General features: G+C 39.5%; 4 protein-coding genes across 5 annotated transcripts; 2 read left to right on the forward strand and 2 right to left on the reverse strand.

The window, feature by feature from the left end:
• The first annotated feature begins 7,091 nt into the window (after window positions 1-7,091).
• Window positions 7,092-11,890, forward strand: LOC112187256 (pentatricopeptide repeat-containing protein At5g67570, chloroplastic). The gene is made up of 9 exons (XM_024325977.2): window positions 7,092-7,780; window positions 7,872-8,063; window positions 8,644-8,725; window positions 8,819-9,007; window positions 9,104-9,217; window positions 9,415-9,508; window positions 9,585-9,742; window positions 10,159-10,596; window positions 10,996-11,890. Exons 1-9 carry the CDS (start codon window positions 7,221-7,223, stop codon window positions 11,779-11,781), a joined length of 2,613 nt encoding a protein of 870 aa, XP_024181745.1. The 5' UTR covers window positions 7,092-7,220; the 3' UTR covers window positions 11,782-11,890.
• A 138-nt stretch (window positions 11,891-12,028) lies between these two features.
• LOC112187259 (telomere repeat-binding factor 2) lies at window positions 12,029-16,401 on the reverse strand. 2 transcript variants are annotated; one of them, XM_024325981.2, is made up of 8 exons: window positions 16,208-16,401; window positions 15,991-16,053; window positions 15,456-15,644; window positions 15,027-15,241; window positions 13,785-13,869; window positions 13,296-13,379; window positions 12,627-12,969; window positions 12,029-12,413 (listed from the first exon to the last, which is right to left on the reverse strand). In XM_024325981.2, the coding sequence occupies exons 3-8, from the start codon at window positions 15,603-15,605 to the stop codon at window positions 12,385-12,387; spliced, it is 906 nt and encodes a 301-aa protein (XP_024181749.1). In that variant the 5' UTR covers window positions 15,606-15,644; window positions 15,991-16,053; window positions 16,208-16,401; the 3' UTR covers window positions 12,029-12,384. The 2 variants fall into 2 exon arrangements, with proteins under 2 accessions (XP_024181749.1, XP_024181748.1); XM_024325980.2 differs by having other exon boundaries at window positions 15,456-15,637; window positions 16,208-16,400.
• Window positions 16,402-17,273: 872 nt separating this feature from the next.
• LOC112183740 (NADH dehydrogenase [ubiquinone] iron-sulfur protein 4, mitochondrial) lies at window positions 17,274-19,615 on the forward strand. The gene is made up of 5 exons (XM_024322079.2): window positions 17,274-17,555; window positions 17,761-17,849; window positions 18,399-18,528; window positions 18,752-18,781; window positions 19,356-19,615. The coding sequence occupies exons 1-5, from the start codon at window positions 17,397-17,399 to the stop codon at window positions 19,410-19,412; spliced, it is 465 nt and encodes a 154-aa protein (XP_024177847.1). The 5' UTR covers window positions 17,274-17,396; the 3' UTR covers window positions 19,413-19,615.
• A 375-nt stretch (window positions 19,616-19,990) lies between these two features.
• LOC112183855 (single myb histone 4-like) lies at window positions 19,991-21,145 on the reverse strand. The gene has a single exon (XM_024322173.1). It carries the CDS (start codon window positions 21,143-21,145, stop codon window positions 19,991-19,993), a length of 1,155 nt encoding a protein of 384 aa, XP_024177941.1.
• Window positions 21,146-22,751: the final 1,606 nt, after the last annotated feature.

Below are 22,751 nucleotides of genomic sequence, written 5' to 3' on the forward strand. Positions count from 1 at the left end.
ACCGCTACGCGGCGTTGTAGTCAAGTTTTTCTCCTTAGGGAATGAGTAAAGGGACCGGTTAACGCAGCCCACGGCAGCCATTGATCCGGCAGTTGACCCCCGACGCTTGGGTGTCAAAAATTAGGTTCGCTACCTAACGACCACTGCCTCCGCGGCATCCTCGAGCTCTCACGCTCAAGCCTCTGCGGCACCCTCAAGCTTCCCGATCACGAGCTCTAACGCTCATGCCTACCCAGCACCCTCGAGCTTCCGGTTCATGCCTCCCCGGTACCCTCGAGATTCCCGCTCACGAGCTCTAACGCTCATGCCTACCTGGCACCCTCGAGCTTCTCGCTCACGAGCTCTAACGCTCATGCCTACCTGGCACCCTCGAACTTCTCGCTCACAAGCTCTAACGCTCAGGCCTACCCGTCACGGCCTACCCGTCACCCTCGAGATTCCAGCTCACGAGCTCTTACTCTTACGCCTCAGCGGCACCCTCGAGCTTCCCTCTCACGAGCTCTCACGCTCACTCCTCCGCGGCACCCTCGAGCTTCCCGCTCATGAGCTCTAACGCTCATGCCTACCTGGCACCCCTGAGCTTTGCGTTCACGCCTTCCCGGCACCCTCGAGCTTCTCGCTCAGGCCTTCCCGGCACCCCCGAGCTTTGCGCTCACGCCTTCCCGGCACCCCTGAGCTTCGCGCTCACGCCTTCCCGACACCCCCGAGCTTCCCGCTCACGCCTTCCCGGCTCCCCCGAGCTTCCTGCTCACGCCTTCCCAGCATCCCGAGCTTTTACGCTCACGCCTTCCCGGCATTCCGGAGCTTTCACGCTCACTCCTTCTCGGCATTCCTGAGCTTTCACGCTCACTCCTTCTCGGCATTCCTGAGCTTTCACGCTCACTCCTTTATGGTACCCTCGCGCTTCCCGCTCATGCCTTCCCGGCAACCCCGAGTTTTATGCTCACACATTCCCGGCATTCTCGAGCTTTACACTCATATCCCTTCGAAACAGTACACATTAATGGAACATTGAATTCTTCTACCATTTGTCGTTTGTCACAAATCGAATTCTTTTCATGTTCCATTAATACGAGCGAAAACCAAACAAACACAAGCGTTCACTTAGTTATCGTTCATGAGTTACAAACTCTTGCCTTCACGACACTCATGCAACTTACACCTCACGAGAGTAACCTCGTCAAACTCGACTTCGTTCGTTTTCTCGCACGCATCACGCATTTATCATATGCAATCCGTATACTCAGTTTTAGTATGCTCAAACAACCATATGCGTTCTCGAGCCTATACTCCATAAACGATCATACTCGACGACATTCACATGTATACATCAACATGTATCATGCACCTCGTACATTCATGTATGCCAATGCATATCAATGCAACTCACATACGTTGCCCAATACAACAAGCATTCTACATATGCGCGCTTTTGTCTTTGTTGTGCAGGTTAACGAATCCCTTCTTGCTTAAGGAGTTCGGGTACTTGTAGGGGCTAGGCGCATCTCGGACGTTACTTATGCTTGATGACATCATGTGTATAACTCCCTAACCAAGAAGCTCCTCTTACTTGGGGACTTGTACATACCTCCAACAATATGGAGGATTTGCTACATCACTAAGCATAAGTAACACCCTCTTGGGGGGGCCCACAAGCCATGGTGGGGCCCAACTGAGACATGCATCCCGTAGCTCGATTTCCAAGCTACGCCATAGTATTCAGAAGCGGCCAATGCCTCGTCGGGAAGCCACCTGCCCGGCTTTCTAGACTAGAATAGTGATTTTTACATCCCACATCTAAGAAAATTTAAAGGAGAGGGGTTTCCTTACCTATAAAAGAGACCCTTCCTCCCACTTAAACATCATCCCATTACATCTCTTGTAATCCCTTTGGGTCGCAAGGCCCAAACACACTAGTTAAGCTTTCAAGTGGACGTAGTCTCCCGCTAAGGCGGGAAACGAACCACTATACTTCTTCTCTCTCTCTCTCTCTCTCTCTCTCTCTCTCTCTCTCTCTCTCTCTCTCTCTCTCTCTCTCTCTCTCTCTCTCTCTCTCTCTCTCTCTCTCTTTCTTTAACGTTAATTAGAGCCTTTGGTTTATAACATTAACATATAGTGATTAGAATTGATTCAACAGTAGTGTGCTTAGAAGCCTTCAGTTCTAGTTCGTATTTTCTAATGAATCAATAGACTATGGGCCTATGCTTTTCATCATGAATCATCTTTCACAAAGCCCCAAGTATACCTTACTTCAAGAAAAATCAATCATTTACATGTAACACGGCAGTGACACAATACCATAGATACGCATAAAAGCTGTCAGTAAACATCTATATATTGGATTTGCCTTCATTTTAAGAAAAAAAAGAAGAAGAAGAAAGGTGCGTAACAACATACATCTAAATGCACTATAGACTTTTTTGACCATCTAAGGTAGTACTACAAAGGCAACTTAATGCCAATTGAACATAATTTAAAGACCCATAGTATTGAAACTAGAAGTTAAGAATAACTGAGACTGAGAGAAGCCAGATTGAGCATGTTGTTGGGGTCGAGGCATTGGTAGTGGAAGTTTTGGCAATGGTGCTTCAAGTTGGAGAACCTTATTTTCTGCTTTCGATCTTTCTTTATTGTTGGGGTGAGTGCACCATAATCCAACAATTAACAAGCATTCCATTTCATTTTGATCAAAATCCATACCTAAGTAAATTTCTTGCAAGGTACAAATGCCTATAAAGTAGTAAGTGGAATTCTCCGTCATGCTAAGTCCTCCTTCCACAAAATATTTCTAAGGCCACAACTCCGAAGCTAAATATGTTTGATTCTTTGCTTGCCCTCCCTTCATTAACATATTCTGGAGCCATGTATCCTAAAGTCTCGACTACCCCTGTAGTCTGAGACCCATGTCTGATTCTTTGCTTGCCCTCCCATCAATAACATATTTCGGAGCCATGCATCCAAAAGTCCTGACTACCCCTGTAGTCTGAGACCTTAAACACAGATCCACGTACAAGATTAGCAATCCCAAAGTCACCCAGTTTAGTGTTAAAATCGTTGTCCAACAGAACATTAGCTGATTTGGCATTCGTATAAGGGACACACTGCTCTGCATTCTCATATAGATAATGAAGTGCCGAGGCCAAGCCTAAAGCTATGTTATACCGAAAGCCCCAATTCAAGATTTCCCTAGAGCCAAATAGATGTGTGTAAAGGGTACTATTAGGCATGTATGCATAAACAAGTAAGCATATATTTGCCTTACTCACGACATTATCCAATAAATTGCACCAAGTTTTTATGTATTATGCGGCTTCTGATCTTGACTTCGTGGATGAAGATTTTCTCATAGTGCATGTCGGATTGTGCAAAGATTCTCTTCACAGTAATTGCTCAGCCTAGATCTTGTATGATTCCTATATAAACTTGTCCTGATCCTCAAAATGAAGAAAAAAAAAGGGTTAAATACTGCTTACTCCCTATACTTATAGGGTTTCATCGTTTCAGTCCCTGACCTTTGAATTTCACCTAAAAAGTCCCTGAACTCCCAATTTCATCCCAATTGGTCCCTACCATTAAACATCCATCAAAAACTCAGTTATCTTCCCCTAAAAAGTCTATTATACCCTCATTTACTTTAAAAAAAATATTTTTTTCTTTTTTTTTCTTCTTACCGCTTTTTCTTCCGACTCTTTCGCCTCCTTCTGTTCATCTCCTCATCAAGATGGTTCCAATCCACAGTCCTTCAAGAGGAGAAATGAAAAAAAGAAATAAAACAGAGAAAAAATAAATTTTAAAAAAAAGTAAGTGAGGGCATAATAGACATTTTCTAAATTTTTAGAAAATTGTGACGACAGGGACGAATTGGGAGGAAATTGAGAGTTCAAGGACTTTTTAGGTGAAATTCGAAGGTCAGGGATTGAAACTATGAAACCCTACAAGAATAAACGATAAAAAAAACTACTACAACGACCCCATTCTTCTTGGCTACCTCTTCTTCTTTTTCTTTCTTACAATATCTTCAGTATCCAAATCCGAACTGAATTACCATGAACTTATAACATGGTTCTCTCAGAAAAGGCCTCTAGCAGACGAAAATCCAATTGTAACCCACTCGGGGAGGGGAGGGCATTTCTTAGGTCTATAAGGATGGAAAGGGAAGAGTTTGGCACATAACTATTTTCAGGGTTCGGGCCTCCATCGTAGGTCCAAAACACACTGATGTTGTTGGAGGTAGCATTATAAGTAATACGTGCGCGGCCATCTTTCCCACTGTGGAGGATAGGATCCCAACCGGCATAAATAATGAGAAGATGGTCTGGTTGTTTATCCCAATGTGCGGGCTTGATGGATCCCATGGATTAGAGAGAAAATGTCGAACTCAACCGTTACAAGTTAGTTTTGGGAGGCAAAACGAGTGGTGGAGTTATACAATTCTAGACCAGTACCAGCAGAGTCAGGTGGGATCAAAAAGTGAACCGGAGAAAGGAAGAAGACAAATCCATCAGCAAACTGGCCTAGGGTTCTATTAACAATGTCCACAATGAAAGAGAAGTTAGTAGTGAAGTCTGCAGCCAGTGAACCTTGCCACAAGTGGAAAGGCTCGGCATAGGAAGCCCAGCCGACTTCTTTGAAGTTTTTTCTTTATCAGCTTCTTCCTATTAAAAGCAAATGCCCGAAGACTTTGAGATGGAAGTAACTCATCAGGGAGTAGGGATGTTCATATTAGTTGTATAATTACCAAAAGGAAAAGTGATAAAAGAAAAGAGCACACCTGGTGAAATATATCAGAAGAAAGAATGGGAAAGAGACTATATGATAAACAAAAATGAAAATGTGTATCAAAAACAAAATAAAGAACAAAATTGCAGGTCAAACTTACATTTTCTTATACAGGGCCGGTCCTGAGATTCTAACAGCCTGAGGTAAAGAATTAAAATGTGGCTTCCTATATATACATATAAATTATTTTTTTTCACCAAATAATAGTACAAAATTATGTATTTTGAATAAAAGTAAATATGAAATTAATAACAAAACAAAAGTATATGGATATCCACTCCCTACATAAATTTCTGAATTACAAAACTAGTTAAATATAATTTTTTTTTCTGTAAGCATCACTGAAACCTTGCTCGTCTCACATTTTTAGCTGCAAAAATACATATAGTCTTGTCATACCCATATTTTTTTCAATAGACAAAAAAAAAAAAATAGTTGGCTCGGCTATGAGGTCCAAGAAAAATTACAAGTAAATGAAAAAAGAAAAAAAAACTGAAAGTGTAAAAGAGTTGGCTGGGCCACGGGGTCCAAGAAAAATTAACATAAGTAAATGAAAAAAGAAAAAAAAACTGAAAGTGTAAACGAGTTGGCTGGGCCACGAGGTCCAAGAAAAATTAACACAAGCTGAAAGTGCGAAATCTGGGCCTCTAAAGTCACTTAGGTGATTGAAAAAAAAAAAAAAAGCAAATGAACCATTCTTGTGATTCGAGCCATGGTCGGGAAAACACAAAATAACTACATTTCCACTGGAGCAACGCGCCCTTTCGACATTATGAAGGAAACAATATATCTAAATACTATTTGTAACGTACATATAGAAACTCCCCGGGCCCCCGGGAGCAGGTGGCCTCAGGCACCAGCCCTCAGAGCCGGCCCTGTTCTTATATAACTAACAGTGTGACACCAATAAACCATCAACATCAGTTCGTTCGAAACACATTCTTAGGAAGATCAAATTAAAATTCAAACCTTAATGCATTAAACAATGCACCATAGGCATCCATTGTTCATTGGCACAGCACACATACATAGTTGTCACCTGAACCACTACAACTTTCAAAATACCTTGGTGATATTAAAAATGAACCCATACCACGTATTGATCCGGCCACCATCTATAATATTTAGACAATTATCGTTTGTTGATGATATGCCATTATGCTAATACTAAAGATCTCACTTGAGCACCTCAAACTTCATGATGTGCGGAGTAAAATCGATACATAGTACACAGTAGTGGCAATTGCTGATCCTGGGCAACAAGATTGACAAGCTGGGAGCTCTGAGTACGTACGTAAACAAGCTTCGATTGTTGAAAATTAAATATCAGACACACTTGTTCTGGACTTGAAAATGGTATTGTGATGTGTAGGAGACTCGAGCCAACTGCTGATATATAGACAAGTTCGTTGCTTACGATCTTGTGAAACACTGACTCTGTTGTTGATTGGAAAACAAGCAGGCACATCTAATAAGCTCACATTATAGAAGCTGATTGATGCAATCACATCGTTCATCTAGTGGTCTTTATAAGTAACAGGTCATAAGTTCGACTCACAGTATACTAATTGTTGTATATGAGTTATTTATTTAATAAAATGGAAAAAAAAAATCCATTTCAAAAACTTGTATTTGATAAGATTCAAAATGAAGTTTAGGGGTGAAATAAAAATGAAAAGCATAGAAGTGAAGCATAACAATGATAACCTTAGGCGGCCAAACAAGATTCCTTGTTTGTTGTAAGTTTCACTCGCTTTAAACAGTTAGATTCAACTATTCAACGATGATTGACCAAGAAGAATTCTATGGTGCGTTATATCAATGTATCGAACAATCGATACATCAAATGTAGGCTAAATCTTTATAATAAAATATTAACTTCGTATAGTATTTGTAGATTAGTTCAAGATCAAGTTAAGTACTAAACTAACTCAATAATCAATACTAGCCTCTTGACATTTTGATTTTGGACATTTGTGAAAAATAGACAAAAAAGAAAAGAAATTGATAGTCGATAGTTATTTTTAATTTTATGGCTAATATCAATTTTACCCTCTCTTGATAAAATACCGTTCTTCTGCATATTAATTAACTATGGTCATAGCAGGAAGTTTAAAAATTTAACCATTCAAAGGAGAAATGGCTTAATTATATAAGATATAAATTAATCTACACTATATACCTTAATATACCGTAAACAAGAGTAAAACCACCAACGGTGCCAAATTCAAATCCAGCCAACATTTCATTGGCTAAAACATCAATATGTCACAGGCCTCTTATTATGGTTTTGAAACACCACACCTGAACCCACACCAACCGTTCACTTTCGTTGCCGCGCCAGATAAGAGGGGGAAAAAAAACCAGTTTTCTCCAGCACTTAAACCCCAACAAAATCCTACCTCAAACTTTAACACTCTAAAAGCTCACAACTTTCATCCATGGAAGCTCTGCAAGGAGCCCTCCCTCAAATCCCAAACCCCCAATTCGAACCCAACACTGATAAAATCAAACGCAACCTCACCAACAAAGGCGTACACCCAACTCCCAAAATCGTCCACACTCTCCGCAAGAAACAAATCCAGAAACACAACCGCCTCAACGAACAAGACCCACCTCTCTCCCAGTCCCAAAGCCAAGCGCTTTCCGAAGAAACCCATTTCCAAACCCTGAAAGCCGAGTACAGAAGCTTCACCAGAGCCGTGAAATCAAAGAATGGTGGCGGTGAATTGACGGTTGGGATGCCTTGGGAGAGAGTGGAGAGAATTGGGTTCCGGGAGCTGGCGAGTAGTAGCGGTGAGTATGGTGGAGAGAAGCTGAAGAAGGAGGAGTTGAATGCATTGAGGGAAATGTTCGAAACCCGAAAAAGGGAGGAGCTGAAATGGGTGTTGGATGATGATGTGGAGATAAAAGAGGAGTGGTTTGATGGTGAGAATAGGGTGTGGGACCCGACAAAGCGGCGGCGCGGCGAGGGGGAGGTGATCCAGTTTCTTGTTGAGAGGTTTGTGTTGGGGTTTTGGTAGGGTTTTAGAAGAATGTGGTATATGGGGTTTAGTTGATTTTAGGGGTTAATGTTTGTTTTTGTGTTGCAGGCTTAGTGGTACTGAGTTTACAATGAGGGACTGGAAGCTTTCGAGGATGATGAAGCAGTCAGGTTTGGAGTTCACTGAGGGTCAGGTTTTGAAGATTTTGAATGGGCTTGGTGCTAAGAAATGTTGGAAGCAGGCATTGTCTGTGGTGGAATGGGTTTATAAGGACAGGGGTAATAAACACTGCAAAAGCAGGTAACTTTCATCAGTGAAAATCTCGAGTATGTTTCAATTATGTGCATCTATGAGCTAGGCAAATTTGGTCGAAATGGAATGCTGATGGGTCTTGTCAGTTTAAAAATCTAATAACAAAGAAGAAGCTAGATTGTCATACTGAAGAATGAATCATTTCAGGAGTATTGGATAGATTTTGTGACCAGTTTCCCAACTCATCCTTTCTGGCATTGCTTTGATGGAAAAGCAAGGATTTTTTTGGTCAGGAGTCGTACCTAGTAATAAAGTCCTAATGAATAAAGTCTGGCAGTGGCATTGAACCTGTCAATCCACCTATTCAGGGGAACAGTCACCTTCCATGAATTCTAGATTCAGACACAACCTGTAGTGGACTATTCATGTTTTGGTAGAACTGTGAAATCATGTATTGAAAACGATGAGATGTCATTCTGTAATTCTTCCGGTATAGAAAGCAGATTTTTTTTTTCTTTGCCGCCTAATGTGCTAATTGGTATGTGAGGAGTCAGTTCTGTTTCTGTTTCCAGTGAGCTGTGTTTAAACTTCTCTTCTTAATCGTGTTGGAAAATTATGCATCTTCTAGGTTTGTATACACGAAACTTTTGGCAATTCTTGGGAAGGCACGAAGGCCCCAGGAAGCTCTTGACATTTTCAACATGATGCGGGTGATGTCTTGTTCTTTTGTAATTTTATTCTTCCTCTTTCTTTGATATTTTGACTTCCTTTCTGGATAGATTCTTACATTTTAAGTCATGCAGGGAGATTGTCATATGTATCCAGATATTGCTGCCTATCATTGCATTGCTGTTACACTCGGTCAAACGGGTCGTCTGAAGGAATTGCTGAAAGTTATTGAATGCATGAGGCAGAAACCTGTCAAAATAGCTAGAAATATGTTTCGTAACTGGGACCCCATCCTTGAACCCAATGTAGTTGTATATAATGCTGTAAGAGAGCATTTCTGTGCATTTCACTTGTCATTCCTTACTACTTTATTCTGCATCTTCATGTAATCTCATCTCTGTTTTGACATTATTTGTCAGATACTGAACGCTTGTGTTCAATCCCGTCAGTGGAAGAGTGTATATTGGGTGTTCAACCAGTTGAGAAAGAGTGGTCTGAAACCTAATGGAGCAACGTATGGGCTTGCTATGGAGGTAGTAACTGGATTATGAGACATCTTAGTAAATAAAGTTTAAGCAGAGATCTTTGTTACTACGACCAAAGTAAATATAGAAATGTAATTCAACTTAGAGGCTGGAAACATAAATTTACATTTTAAACATGAGAAATGCTATTTGTTCTGAAATTACAATTGTATTTGACCCTTATAGGATCTGCTTGTTATTGTCAGGTAATGCTGCAGTCTGGAAAGTATGACCTCGTGCATGAATTATTTAGAAAAATGAAAAAAAGCGGAGAAGCTCCAAAAGCTCTTACCTATAAAGGTATTTCGTTTGTGTTGCATGTGAAATTGAGATGGATATATTGTTTTTGTCCCTAATACGTATTGTTATATCGCAGTTATTGTTAGAGCTTTATGGTGTGAAGGAAAAGTGAATGAAGCTGTGGAAGCAGTCAGGGACATGGAACGAAGAGGAGTGGTTGGGACAAGTGGTGTATATTACGAGTTAGCTTGCTGCCTTTGCAAGAGTGGGAGGTGGCAGGATGCTCTGTTACAGGTAATTTTCTGTAGAGTTCGGAGACACAGTGACCGGCTTTAGTTGTTTATATATGGAGTATTTAAAGTTTTAAACCAAGATAGTATTTATGGATAAGATTACTCATCTGATTCGATATGCAAAGAGTTTGGTTGCACTTCCATACATCACTTAAACAATTTTCATTTAGGATGCAGTTTGATCATTTTTGTAACCTGAAGGTTAATTAAAAAGTATGAATCTATGGTTATGTAAGACACTTGTTTCTCATGATAGACCTGGATAATGATGGATATAGCATCTGATATTGTAAACAATTTAGGCTTACAGATTTCCATTCAGGTCAAATGGTTTTTTTCCTGTTTAAGTCATGACGTGTCCAGGTTCTTTTTACAGTAAACCTTGAAATTTGAATTTTCTTAAAACTATACCTGCAGGTTGAGAAGATGAAACATGTATCTAATACTAAACCTTTGGAGGTCACCTTCACAGGCATGATAAGGTCTTCCATGGAGGGTGGACATATTGATGACTGTATATCCATATTTGAACACATGAAGAACCATTGCACCCCTAACATAGGGACAATAAATACAATGTTGAAAGTATTTGGACGCACCGATATGTTTTCCAAAGCTAAAGAATTGTTTGAAGAAACTAAGGCTGCTGAATCTGATTCTGACCCTTCACTGGAAGGTGGTGGTAGTTCTCTTGTGCCCGATGAGTACACATATACCTCAATGCTCAAGGCATCTGCCAGTGCTCTGCAATGGGAGTACTTTGAATATGTGTACAAGGAGATGGCTCTCTCGGGATATAAAATGGATCAAAGTAAAAATGCATCAATACTCGTAGAAGCATCCAGAGCCGGGAAGGTAAAAGTTAATAGATGAAAGAACAATTTTTTCTTTTTTTCTTTTCTTGCATTGATTGGACCCTATATTAGTGTACTAGGACTGTTTTCTTTCTTTAAATTCAGAAAAAATAAAAATACCCCTTTAAATCTTTTGGCTTATATCTAGTGATAGTTCATCATTCCATCTTTCCACTGGACATGACTTCATTTGTTATCTCTTCCGTTTGTTCTGCGTCTGGATCTATCTACTGCGTGTTTGTACTATTATGTCTGAAAGTCTAGTTCTGTTTTTCTTTCCCCCCTTTCATGTGTCGTCATTTATTGAGCCCTTTAGTATTACTTCTTTTTTTTTTCTTTTTTTTTCACTTGCTGGATGATTCAGTCATGGGAACTTATGGAGCTTATTTTGTTGATGTAGGGGTATCTACTAGAGCATGCATTTGACACCACACTGGAAGCCGGTGAAATTCCCCATCAATTGTTCTTTATTGAAATGGTATATCAAGCTACAGCTCGACATGATTACAAGAGAGCGGCAACTCTGGTTAATACAATGGCTTATGCCCCATTTCAAGTCAGCGAAAGGCAGTGGACAGATGTTTTTGAGAAAAATGAAGACGGGATCAGTCAGGATGGTTTAACGAAACTGCTGGATGCTCTACAGCACTGTGATGTAACATCGGAAGCCACGCTTTTAAACTTAAAAAGATCTGTGCAAAGTCTCTGCCGGTCGTATACATCGAGAGACTTCTCAAATTCTATGTCGGAATCATCTTTGGATGATAATGATGAGGGATTTGATGATAATGAAGGGCTCATCATGCCAAATCATTCTTTAGAATATATTGACGGTAAGCCCAAGCCTGGCACTGCTCCTCCTGATGACAGTAGTGATGCTCCTTTCAGTGAATTTCCTCATCGAAATAGTACCCAAAGAGGTGTTGCCGCTGATATAGAGACACCTTGCAGGCCTTTGGATTATATTTCTGATGAAGATGGACTAGACTCGACAGAAATCGATGAGGAAATCGAAGCACTGATAAGTAAGGATGATTCTCACGAATCTCATTCGCCCTCGCCAAAGGAAATAATGAAAGATTGGAAGGAAAGAAGGAAAAAGCATGGGATACTCATGCCCTTTCAACTCGGCCAAAAGCAAGTCAAAGTTGCTTCTTCAGCCAGATCACTTCAGGAGAGGGAATAGTTCACCATCTATTCAGCATGGTTCTGTCAATGTATATAAGAAAAGTATTTAACAATATGTATCAGCTCCCAATATATGAAATAAAAAAATGCAAATTATTATGAGGAAATCACGTATTCTTTCATCTGAGAACTTTTCTTGTGCAGTATTACCATACAAAAGTCAGCAGAGAAAATTTTCCCCCAAAAGAACCTCAGCTTATTTTATAACCAACGGACTAGTCTGCAAGGAAAAAATTGACCCAAAATTATTGCATTGAAATAACTCTCTGCATTGCACTGATGTTTGTTTTTATTTCCATTTTTTGGAGGCAAAAACATGACTATCACTCAAAATTTAACCTAATTTACTAGACATATTCACCAAAAAACAGAAAACCATCTCTTAGTTCCACTAGTTTTACTGATACACTCCATTGTTATATCCGAAACTCAGAACATCTCTAAGCTCCTTACAAAATGATACCTGGAACTGAAAAGAAAGTAAAAAAAAAAATCACAAAGTTTCCATGCTCCAGATATGGAAGCTCATTCTATTTACATTAGCAGACATAGCTGCACCAGCATAAGCCATCCCATGCATGGTTGTCACTGAACAACTGAGTTACCCGTGTGCGAGTTTCATATCAAGATCTGTGAACATTTGCAAAGACATAACCATAAGCGGCTTGAATAAGAGCATCAGATAAGTTTTACTGGAGAAAACTTCAATTAGATGGATCACTGACATAAATCCTTGCATGATCATAAAACACCTCAAGTCCAATACATAATGGAGTATTTTAGCATAAAAAAAAATAACATTTCAACATTCACTGTGATGTGAGTTGTGCAAGAGAACTTTACCAAGTCTTCTACATTTCAATGCTTTCACTGCTGCCTTTGCAAAAACTTGTGCTGCTTCGGCTTCAGCTTCTGCAGCCTCTGCCTCCCGTGCTGCCTCTTCAGCAGCTGCAATGGCAGCTTCTGCCTCGGCAACTGCTTGTGCAGCAGCAGCAGCAGCCTCTTGTGCAGTCATGCTCCTGATCATGGTTAGCTCTGCATCAACTTGTGATTTGGTAAGAATGCTGACCACACTTTTATCTGCTCTCGTAGAATCCTTCTGCTTTCCCTCCGAGAGCAATGTTGAAGAGTTTCTTCTTTTTTCAGAAGTAGCTGAATTTGGTGGAATTCTGTATCTATGCTTTACCTGTCAATACAGGAACCAAAATATATAACCAAATCCTGAATCATCATCATCATCATATCATTCTCTTTTCATTAAAAATGTATCCATAAACTTTCCTCTACTAGAACATAACTAAATTACACATTGCACACATGCAATTTTCTCAATCCTAATTCAATTTGGTATTATAGGGGATCAAACCCCTAACCCAGCCTGATTCTGATTGTGAAAGTATTATCAGCTAAATATATCTCCCATACTTGATAGATCTCAGTATGACCACAAAATCTATAACTACAACTATAGTACACATGCTTTACAATGCTAAACCTCAAGAGATTAATTACCTTAACTAGTTTTCCATTGGCTGTCATGTGCTTTAACTTTGTGGACAGTAGCTTGCTAAGGTTTGATGGTGCCCAATATTGATCCTGCAAAATGGAAATTGGCAACGTCAAAATTAACAATAATGCAACATAACAAGTACAAGAGAAGAAATTGGATCACCACAGTTCTTCACATAATTCGGTAGCCACTCACTGTTTTGAAAAGACTGACATAATATCGAGTGTGACTTAATGAGGGATTCACATATAGCACTTTAACTGTAAAGGTGTTGAGACTGACAATAACGTGATAAAAGTATAGAAGTTATGAGCTTAGCATGATTCTATTTCTCCTTTATCACCCTTCCATCTTCTTTTATACTCAATTTCATCCAACAACAGAAACTTGTGCTTCTATGTGAATTTAGTATTTGTTATTTAAGCATCAATTGTTTCTAAAATTTTGTGTAATAACCAGTAATTGTAAATAACAAAATTCATAGCATATACCTCTATGTACGTAGTGATTGTGTTTCTGTCAGAGCCCCTTGGCTCCTTCAAATTTGTAATAGCCTCAAATATGAGATGATCCAACCTACAACCAAGAAGAGGAGTTCCCAATTGAACTAGTCAACAACCATGTCCAGAAAAGATGATAGCGTCACCCAATACTATGTTTTTGGTCATTTTTTAATGAATGATGAGATGTAGACTTTAGCAAAATACTTTTGTGGATGGAGGAGGAAAAAACTTGATCATAAATTGCACCATATACAAACCACATCAAAAGACCTTACTTAAGTGACTTTCACCAAAGATCATGCTTAAAAGAGACTAAACATCAAATGGGAAGAAATGAAAAGAGAAAGGTAACCATCTATCACATAGAACTACTTATAGCGAACAGTACAATGATTATATTCATCATTTTATTACTGCAAGAACACTTTCCACGTCATCTTGTTTAGACACCAGATACACTCCCAATAACATTTGGTTGAGATTTTAAGCATGCCTTGCAACTTGTGAGCTAGGGAATGCATTTTAGTGAACTAAGAGATGGGATATCATGTCATACAAAGTTACATCTATGAGGGTCCTATTAACATTAGGGTTTTACCCAGATATCTGTGAATTATGCAAAAAGTATCATACAAAACTGCTCCAAATTGAATATGAGGCATCACCCCCAGCACCAAACAACTCTGGACAACAGTATCTGAACCATTTAGCTACAACTAGGGAAGTACCTTCAATTAAAATAACAGATTATTATGTCTCTTCTTCTATGGTATCTTCTTAAGTAAAATTCTTAAGATTCATTTCACTGAAATCTCATTGCAGATTTGCAATGTTGGCAACCAAAAACAACCCCCTGAAAGATCAATATCTGACAGACCCTCACTGAAAGATCCTCACCCAACCTTGGATATATTTTTTTCTAAAACAAGAAAACAAGTGTGGCATAGGAAGCCTAGAGATAAAGTCCAGTGAACTTCATGCAATATCACCAGATGCTACTACCAGATACAGTATTATATTTAAATATTCTCCCAAAGTCAATAATACACTACTGCCTGATTACTTCATCCTATCTGAATTCAAGAGTTATCCAATGGTCCAAGTGTCCAACTTTAATTCAAGAACAAGAACTACTAATAATACATAGAACCAGCATAAATTCCCTTGTACTTGTAAATCATATAGTGACAAAATTTTTATCAATATCCATTTAATCAAAAGTGATCTAACCTCGCAATTGGTGGCTTTGACTCAGTAGTCTGCACTTTGCCACCTGAGCTGGCAAGAGGCTTAGCATCAGCAGTTTCTTCATTACTTTGAACTGCAGTTGTCACTTGCAAAGGGCTATTGTCATTTTTAGTGGTTGGAGTGGTCCTTTTGAGTGCAAGCTTAGCCTTCTGCCTAGATCCCCATATTGCTGTCACGTTTATATTTCTCCATTTGTCCTATCCAATGTAACAACTACAAACATGAATATACCAAAACACAAGATGTAAATTGGCAACCAACCTAAGGATGGAACTCTGAAGTGGGGTGCAACAAACAGAGCTACTATCCATCCAAATCAAACAATAGATCTTACAAGCTGAAGAGATCACAAAGCCCTCTTTTACTCTAACTTGAAAGTACCCAATATGCTAAACTTCTAAAAATGGATACCTTGAGATCAACATTTGAACGCAGATGCAAGATAGCACCAAACTCTTTGTCCGAGAGTATTGTGCGCCATTTGCCTGCCCCATGTTTAAGAACTCCAGCTTTAAGGGCTGCTTCTTCTTCTGGTGTCCACTTCTGCTTAGGAGCACCCATCAACAGAAGTCCAAAACTCTTCCGCAAAAAATCTGCACACTTGCATTCCTCACCATATCAGCACTTTATATAAATTCACCGGCTGAATTACATTCCATTACTTTAAAAACATCATGTATTCAACTTCAAAGTTCAATCTAAACGAAAAATAAAAATAAAAAACACAATGCTTAATCTTTCGAAGCCGATTTTAACTCAAACAATGCCCAACACATATGCTCAAAGAACCTATCAATGCACACACACATTAATAAACTGCAATTAAGTCTATAACATTTTCCAATTCAATTTCAATTAAGTCTATAATGACATCAAATTCTTTTCATTTTTCTCTCTATCACTCCGAAATTCGTACAAAAACCAAATTAGAATTTAAAGTCCTCACCTTTGAAACTCACATCAAATCACATCAGCAGCAGCACTATACGGCCACGCATATCTTCAATTCCTGCACCCAAAAAAAACCAAGAAATCGCATCGGAATACAGAACGCAATTGCCATCATTGTGAACACAAGTGCGCGAATTCTGAAATTGAATTTTGCAAGTCTCGCCGATAAAGGAAGAAAGATAGCAGAAGGGAGATTGGAAGCGGAGGAGTACCGGATCGGAGAAATTAGTGAGAGAAGCCGTCGGAGAATGTAGGCAGTGAGATTGATTGGAATATCGGAAAGTCGGAGAATTGAAAGCTTAACCGGATTTTGGTGCTTATCAGTGGAATTCTTTTTTTTTTTTTTTTTTTTTGGTTTGGCTTTCAGGTTTTTTGGTTTCTGAAATGGAGAGGAAAATCCATTTATTTTGTGTCTTCCGGACTTTGTTTTGAGAGATGGACAAACAGACCTCGGGGGTGGGGGGAAGGGACCACCACACAGTAAAATGTTAAAGGATCTTTACTTTCTTTATATTTCGTTTTGAGTTTTGACCCAAACTTTTTACGTGGTATTGTTGATGGGGGTGGTTCTGATCGGTAAAGTCCCAACATACGACAGAGCTGCATTGATAGGTTCTGAAAAAGGAAAAGAAGTTACGTGGGTTGGAGCGAACAAGATCCACTGTTTGTCATATGAACCTATCAAGTTGACCCCAAAGTTACACAGTACTTTGAAAATCAAATAAATGTTCAAATCTATTAGAATGTGCAAGGTTGGTAAAGAAATTAAGACGTAGTCTTATCATTCATTATCTCATTTTCAATGTATTTTTACTTTATATTTTTATCATAAAAGATAAACCAAAAAAAATTATAACAGCTCTCTTCATTATTTAGCTGTAATTGTGGCCACCCAAGTTCGATTCTCACTCATTTCAGAATGACTAATCCTCCTAATACTAGTAGAATTTAGTTAATGGAATAATCATAATACGTCACAACAGTTTTGAAGCTGGTCCAAAATCTACCTTAGTTTCTCTTTTGTGTGCACTAATTTCAGAATTACTTAAAAAGTTGGTTGGAGATTTACTTTCTTTTCTCTTTTCTGTGGTGTTTATATGGACGTAGTGAAGTTCACAAATGTTGGGGTTTAAAAAGAACATACTCAACAAAGCCATGGCGAGTTTCTATATACCAAAACTAAAGGGTCGAAGGAGCAATTTCATCAAAATAACTATAAAAAAATAAAAATAAAAAAAAATAAAAACAACAACAACAATTTCCATGATCCGAGTAAAACTACGTAAGCTCTTTCTCTGTTTACCAGAAACGAAAAGTACACCCTCTGTTTTCACTATTGAGTTTCACATATTCACAGAGCGCGCGAGTTTGGGTTCCTCCGTTGGTTCGTCAAAATCGGCGATGGCGAGCTCCCTGCAACGCATCTCGAGCCACGCTCGTCTTCTCCGGACCGCTATCGCTTCTGGGTCCAGACCATTCTCGGCCGACGCTTTGGTCGAGTACAGGCCCGGCGAGATCGGAAGAGTCTCCGGCATCCCCGATGAACATCTCCGCAGAAAGGTACCGTCTTTTTCAAATTTAATCCGGACCCATTTGCAAATTTGATGTTGTTTCTCAGTTGGGTGAATACCCGTTTCGAGTTTTGGGGTTTGGGGATGGAATTAGGGCACTGGGATTGTCTGCAATTGGTTATATTAGGGCTGAGCTTGTTGGGTTTTAATGGAAGTAATAAGCTTTTTTTTTTTGTTGATTCTGTTTTGGGCAGGTTGTGATATACTCACCTGCAAGAACTGCGAGTCAACAAGGATCAGGGAAAGTTGGCAAGTGGAAGATTAACTTTGTGTCCACACAGAAGTATGTTTTCGGTTTCGAATTCGAGTGTAGAAATTGAATTTGGTTTTTGATTCTCATGGTTTTTTGGGTTGTGGATTATCCTTTCTGGCTTATAGTGAGTAGAGAATCTCTGAAAGTTTTGCTCTTGTGCTTCTGTTGAACAATGTAATGATCTATTTAAACTTTAAAGTGATATTTATGTGTGAATTGTTTGGCTGCTCTTTCTAGAATCGCTATTATACCAAACTACTTAGCTCTTAGAACGGATAAATGACAATAGTAATTGGCTAGGTGCCTGTTCTCAGAGTATCAGTGAATCTCCATTTGTTGATACAGTATTTTGAATTCATGAACATTTCCTGTGTAGTTGAGTAGTTTTAAATGACAACATAACCTGAAAAATGTGATATTGTTAAGTTAATAGTTCCTCTCTTGGATTTCAATCAAAATATTTCAAGTCATCTCTCAATTAGATCTTGAGTTTAGCTAATTTTGTCCTCATTAAATTATGGAATATTTTTTACTGTAATTAGAAAGTCAATCAATAGCTTCTCTTTATGATGTGTCTAGGTGGGAGAATCCATTGATGGGCTGGACTTCAACTGGGGACCCTTATGCCAACGTTGGTGATTCCGCACTCGGTTTTGACAGCGAAGAAGCTGCAAAGTACTTTGCAGAGAACCATGGTTGGGATTATGTGGTATGTTTTCTATTGCTTTCTCTATGCAGCTTTAAATACATTTCCTTTCGACTGTCTTCAAAATACTTTGTCGTACCATTGCAATTGCTATTTTCATATAGAAGACAATAAGATCATCACCTTAAAATACATATTCCATGATGGAAAACTTTTATTTTGAAATGCTTTTGGCTTCTTGTTGACCTATGAAGTGTTAACTACGGTTCTTCAACTTGTCTGCCAGGTTAAGAGGCAGCACACGCCATTGTTGAAGGTAAGAGGTTCTTTCTTCATTGTTAAACTTTTTCACTGTCATCTGATAACTATTTTTCATACATGTATGTGGGATTAGGGTAGGACACACAATATACATTTAATATGAGATTAAGACAGTGATTTCATGTGGGGATAACATTATTTTATCAACTTGTAGAATTGCAACTGGTCTGGTTTTCTGCTGCCTGTTCTGCTAATTAAGCTTGGACTTATTTTTAGCCACCCTAAGCAGTCATCTTTTGCAAACAAAGTGTTCCTTTGATGTTATTATCATGCCAAGGTGCATGAGTAAAAATTTCTTATGTGGAACAATAGAGGTTGTTTTCTGGTGGCATCAAACTGAATTGCATAGTCAGTTCATGTTTAGTAGGTTGGCAATTTGGCTGCCTGCCTTTTTTCCCAAGTTTAGGGAAGAGTTGGTATGATTTTTTAAAATGAAGTTGCCAGTTTAGGTTGGCAATCTTGCTCATTCTCCTTGCATTTTTCACATTTTTTTTTTCTAAGGTTTAAATAATCTCTTTGTCAAACCATGGGTTTTTGGTTTCTTTCTCTAACCTTGACCACGGTTTCAGGTGAAGTTATATGCTGACAACTTCAAGTGGAAGGGCCTCCCTAAAACTGAGGCATGATTGGTCTCAGTGCTTTTCCTTTTCAGTTCCATCTTAAGAGGGTGATTGTGCAACAGAGCTTGCAGTTTTTTTTGTCGTATTTCATTGTAAAAGTCACTTGATCGAAACAAAAAATTCCTTGATCATCATCATATAATAAACGGAATTCATGTTGTTAAGCTTCTTGATCAATGAAAATCTCTTGATTCCCATTTTCTCTCGTATACATTTGGTTTCCCTATATGTAAAGATTGTATCTTTGCAATCTTTGCAAAGATTAAAGTTGTGATTCCAGGTTTGACTCCACACACATGGAATTACTTTCTATTTTTCTCCATCTTGGTAGGATGAAGTTGCAAATTTTGTGTTACTAGTTATATAATTTGTAACTAATTTGACTATAATGCAATATAAATCGGAATCTGATTTAGATTTCGTCGTATCAATCCATCATTTTAGTATTCTCACCTTCACTTTCCATCATTAAACAAAGTAAGAACAGGAATACGTCAAATACGAGTTTCACTGGCTTATAGATAAGAAATCTGTACATTCTACAATTTACAAGAAATCAAACTTCCAATTAATCGAGGACAAATCTACTGCGTGAATCTTTCATAAATCTGATTCATGAACAGTAGCATGGATTTGGTATCCTCTGCCGTCTCCGAAACCCTTTTGGTCTCTTCAACTGCTTTTGGAGGAGCAGGAGCAGGGCCTCGATCAGTGTCTTCTTCCATTTCTGAAAATATTTTGGTCTTTTTCTCCGCCTGTGGAGGAGGGGCAGCAGAAAACCGATCAATGTCTTCTGCAATCTCCGAAATCCTTTTGCTCTCCTTCACTGCTTGTGGACAGGCAGGAGCAGAGACACGATTGGTGCCTTCCGTCGAGCAATGTCCCCAAATCTCTTTCGCTAACAGTAGCATAGACTTGGCATCTTCTTTCATTTTCAAAATCCTTTCATTCTCCTTAACTGCTTCAGCAGGATCAGCAGAACTTTCAACATCCATCATTAGGGTCTCATCTTCTTCTACCATCTCATGATCCGGAACCCTTTCCGTCTCCTTCACTGCCTCATTAGGATTAGCAGAGTTCTGAACCTCATCATCCACAACCTTCCTTACCTTTGTTGACATAGTGCTCTCTTCCGTGTCTTCTTCCATCTTTGAAACCCTTTCGGTCTCCTCCCCCTGATCATCATTAATCTTGCTGCGCAAGGAAGCATCCATAACTTCCCTTACCTTACAAGACATCCTCCTCAGCTTTTCCTCGGAAACACTATCAGTCAAGTTCCTCCACTTATTCGCCAGAGATGTACACGGGTGGATAGCGAGGACAGGGCCGAATTCGGGATCTTCGAGAATGTGCTTCCACTTGCTCGTCCCATACTTTTCCACCCCGGCGGCTAGGGCTTCTTCCTCCTCCACCGTCCAACCGCTTCCCGTTATACCCCTCTCTTTTCTTTCAGCAAAAGCAGAGCTTTTCCCATCATTAATGGCCTCCAGGCGGGCAGCCACAACCTTCTTTACCTTGGGAGACATGGTCTTCAGTTTCTCATTGGAAACCCTAAATGCCATTGTCCTCCATTTCTTCCACAGGTCACCGCATGACTTCCGAGCGAGGTAACGAGCAAATTTGGAATATTTGAGGATGGTTTTCCAGTTGCCGCTCCCGTACTTATGCACCCCGGCTGCTAGGGCTTCTTCCTCCTTCGATGTCCAGCTCTTGTATTGCTTTCGAATCAACTCCCTCATGTCTTCTCACAACCCTAATGATCTCTCTTTCTGAGTTTTATCTGGAGGTATCGGCGATAGATACTCTTGGATCCGAACTCCTTTAGGATTTAGTAAACTTGGTCCGCAAGCCCGCCACAAATTTAGGAAACTGTGAAGAGTCAGCCTACTCAATCCTAATTACACCTGGATTAGTACTGACCGAGTCTGGACCGCCGGTTACAAAGCCCTAATTGAACTATGATATTAATTATTTCTCAAAAAAAAAAAAACTACGATATTAATTAGGGAAAATGATCATATACCCAATTTTGGGGTTAATTAACCCCACTTACCCAAACACTCTAAGAAATTGTCCACTTACCCAAACACTCTAAGAGATCATTTTCCTAATACCCAATTAAGTATTTTTTTTATATTCCTTTTTATTTATTTTTGGGACAATTTTGCCCTCTCCTTCTTTGTCACTTAGAGACAGAAGTCATCGGAGATCTTGCCAGACTCCGGTGAATAGTGACCTACCGCGGACTCTGGAGACCAATGACGAGACTCCGGTGACCGAAATCCGGTGACCGAAATCCGGTGACCGGTGACCAGAATCAGGCAACCGGTCATCGGAATCCCAAATCTGGCTACCGGAATGGTGACCGGATTCCAGCGTCTGATTTTATTACCCCATAATAATACCCAATAATCATATTATTGCCCCCCAATAAACATATTTTTGCCCCCCAATAATTATATTACTGCCCTCCAATAAACATTTTATTGCCTCCCAATAATCTTATTATTGCCCCAATAATCTTTTTATTGCCTCCCAATAAAATTCCAACAAGACGATTACAACAGTTAAACATCAGTACAGTCAGTCACCAATCTACAAAATCTACCAAACAGATGCTATTCTAGTACATAACTAGAATTAAAACATCATTTCTACATATTTTCTCATACTTTTCAATAAAATCAATCAAAAGAGATGACATGCTTAGCTCCAGCAACATAACAAAATGGGCGCTTGGACATTTGGAACATAGTTTTTTTTTTCTTTCCTTTTGGCCTTTCTGCCCTCATTTTACCAAAAAAAATAATAACGGCGGCATTGTCATTAACTCTGCCTCTGAGAGAGAGAATGGCAGTGGAGCCCCGTGAAACTCAACATGATCAGAACCCTTGAACCTCAAGATGATCGTGAACCTTAACCTGATTGGAGCCCTGTGAACCTCAACATGATTGTGCCCCTAATGTCTCCAATTCCTCGTCGTCCTTGTTCCTTATCAGCACCTCTCTTATCAGAACTCGCTCCAGACAGAGCCAGCGACAACGGAGCCGAGCACAGAAAGCTGCTACTTTCTAGCTAACAAAATCCAATCCGACATGGACTTGGCCGAGTCGCTGAACCGAGTTAGGACGGCACGTAGAGCACAGCGACACCAAGCAAAGAACTGATGACCAGAAATTTCCGATCCAGAATTCCAGATCCGTAGACATGGAGAGAGAGAGAGAGAGAACTCAGTTCAGGACGCTGAGCACAGCGAGACGGAGATCGGACCAATTTTTAGATTTGTTTTTGGCGAGGAGCCCGATCTCCATCGCCGCTTGCTTCTGCACTTCAAACGAACCAGAC

Source organism: Rosa chinensis, chromosome 2 (assembly GCF_002994745.2).
Source record: "Rosa chinensis cultivar Old Blush chromosome 2, RchiOBHm-V2, whole genome shotgun sequence".
NCBI classification, from domain to species: domain Eukaryota; kingdom Viridiplantae; phylum Streptophyta; class Magnoliopsida; order Rosales; family Rosaceae; genus Rosa; species Rosa chinensis.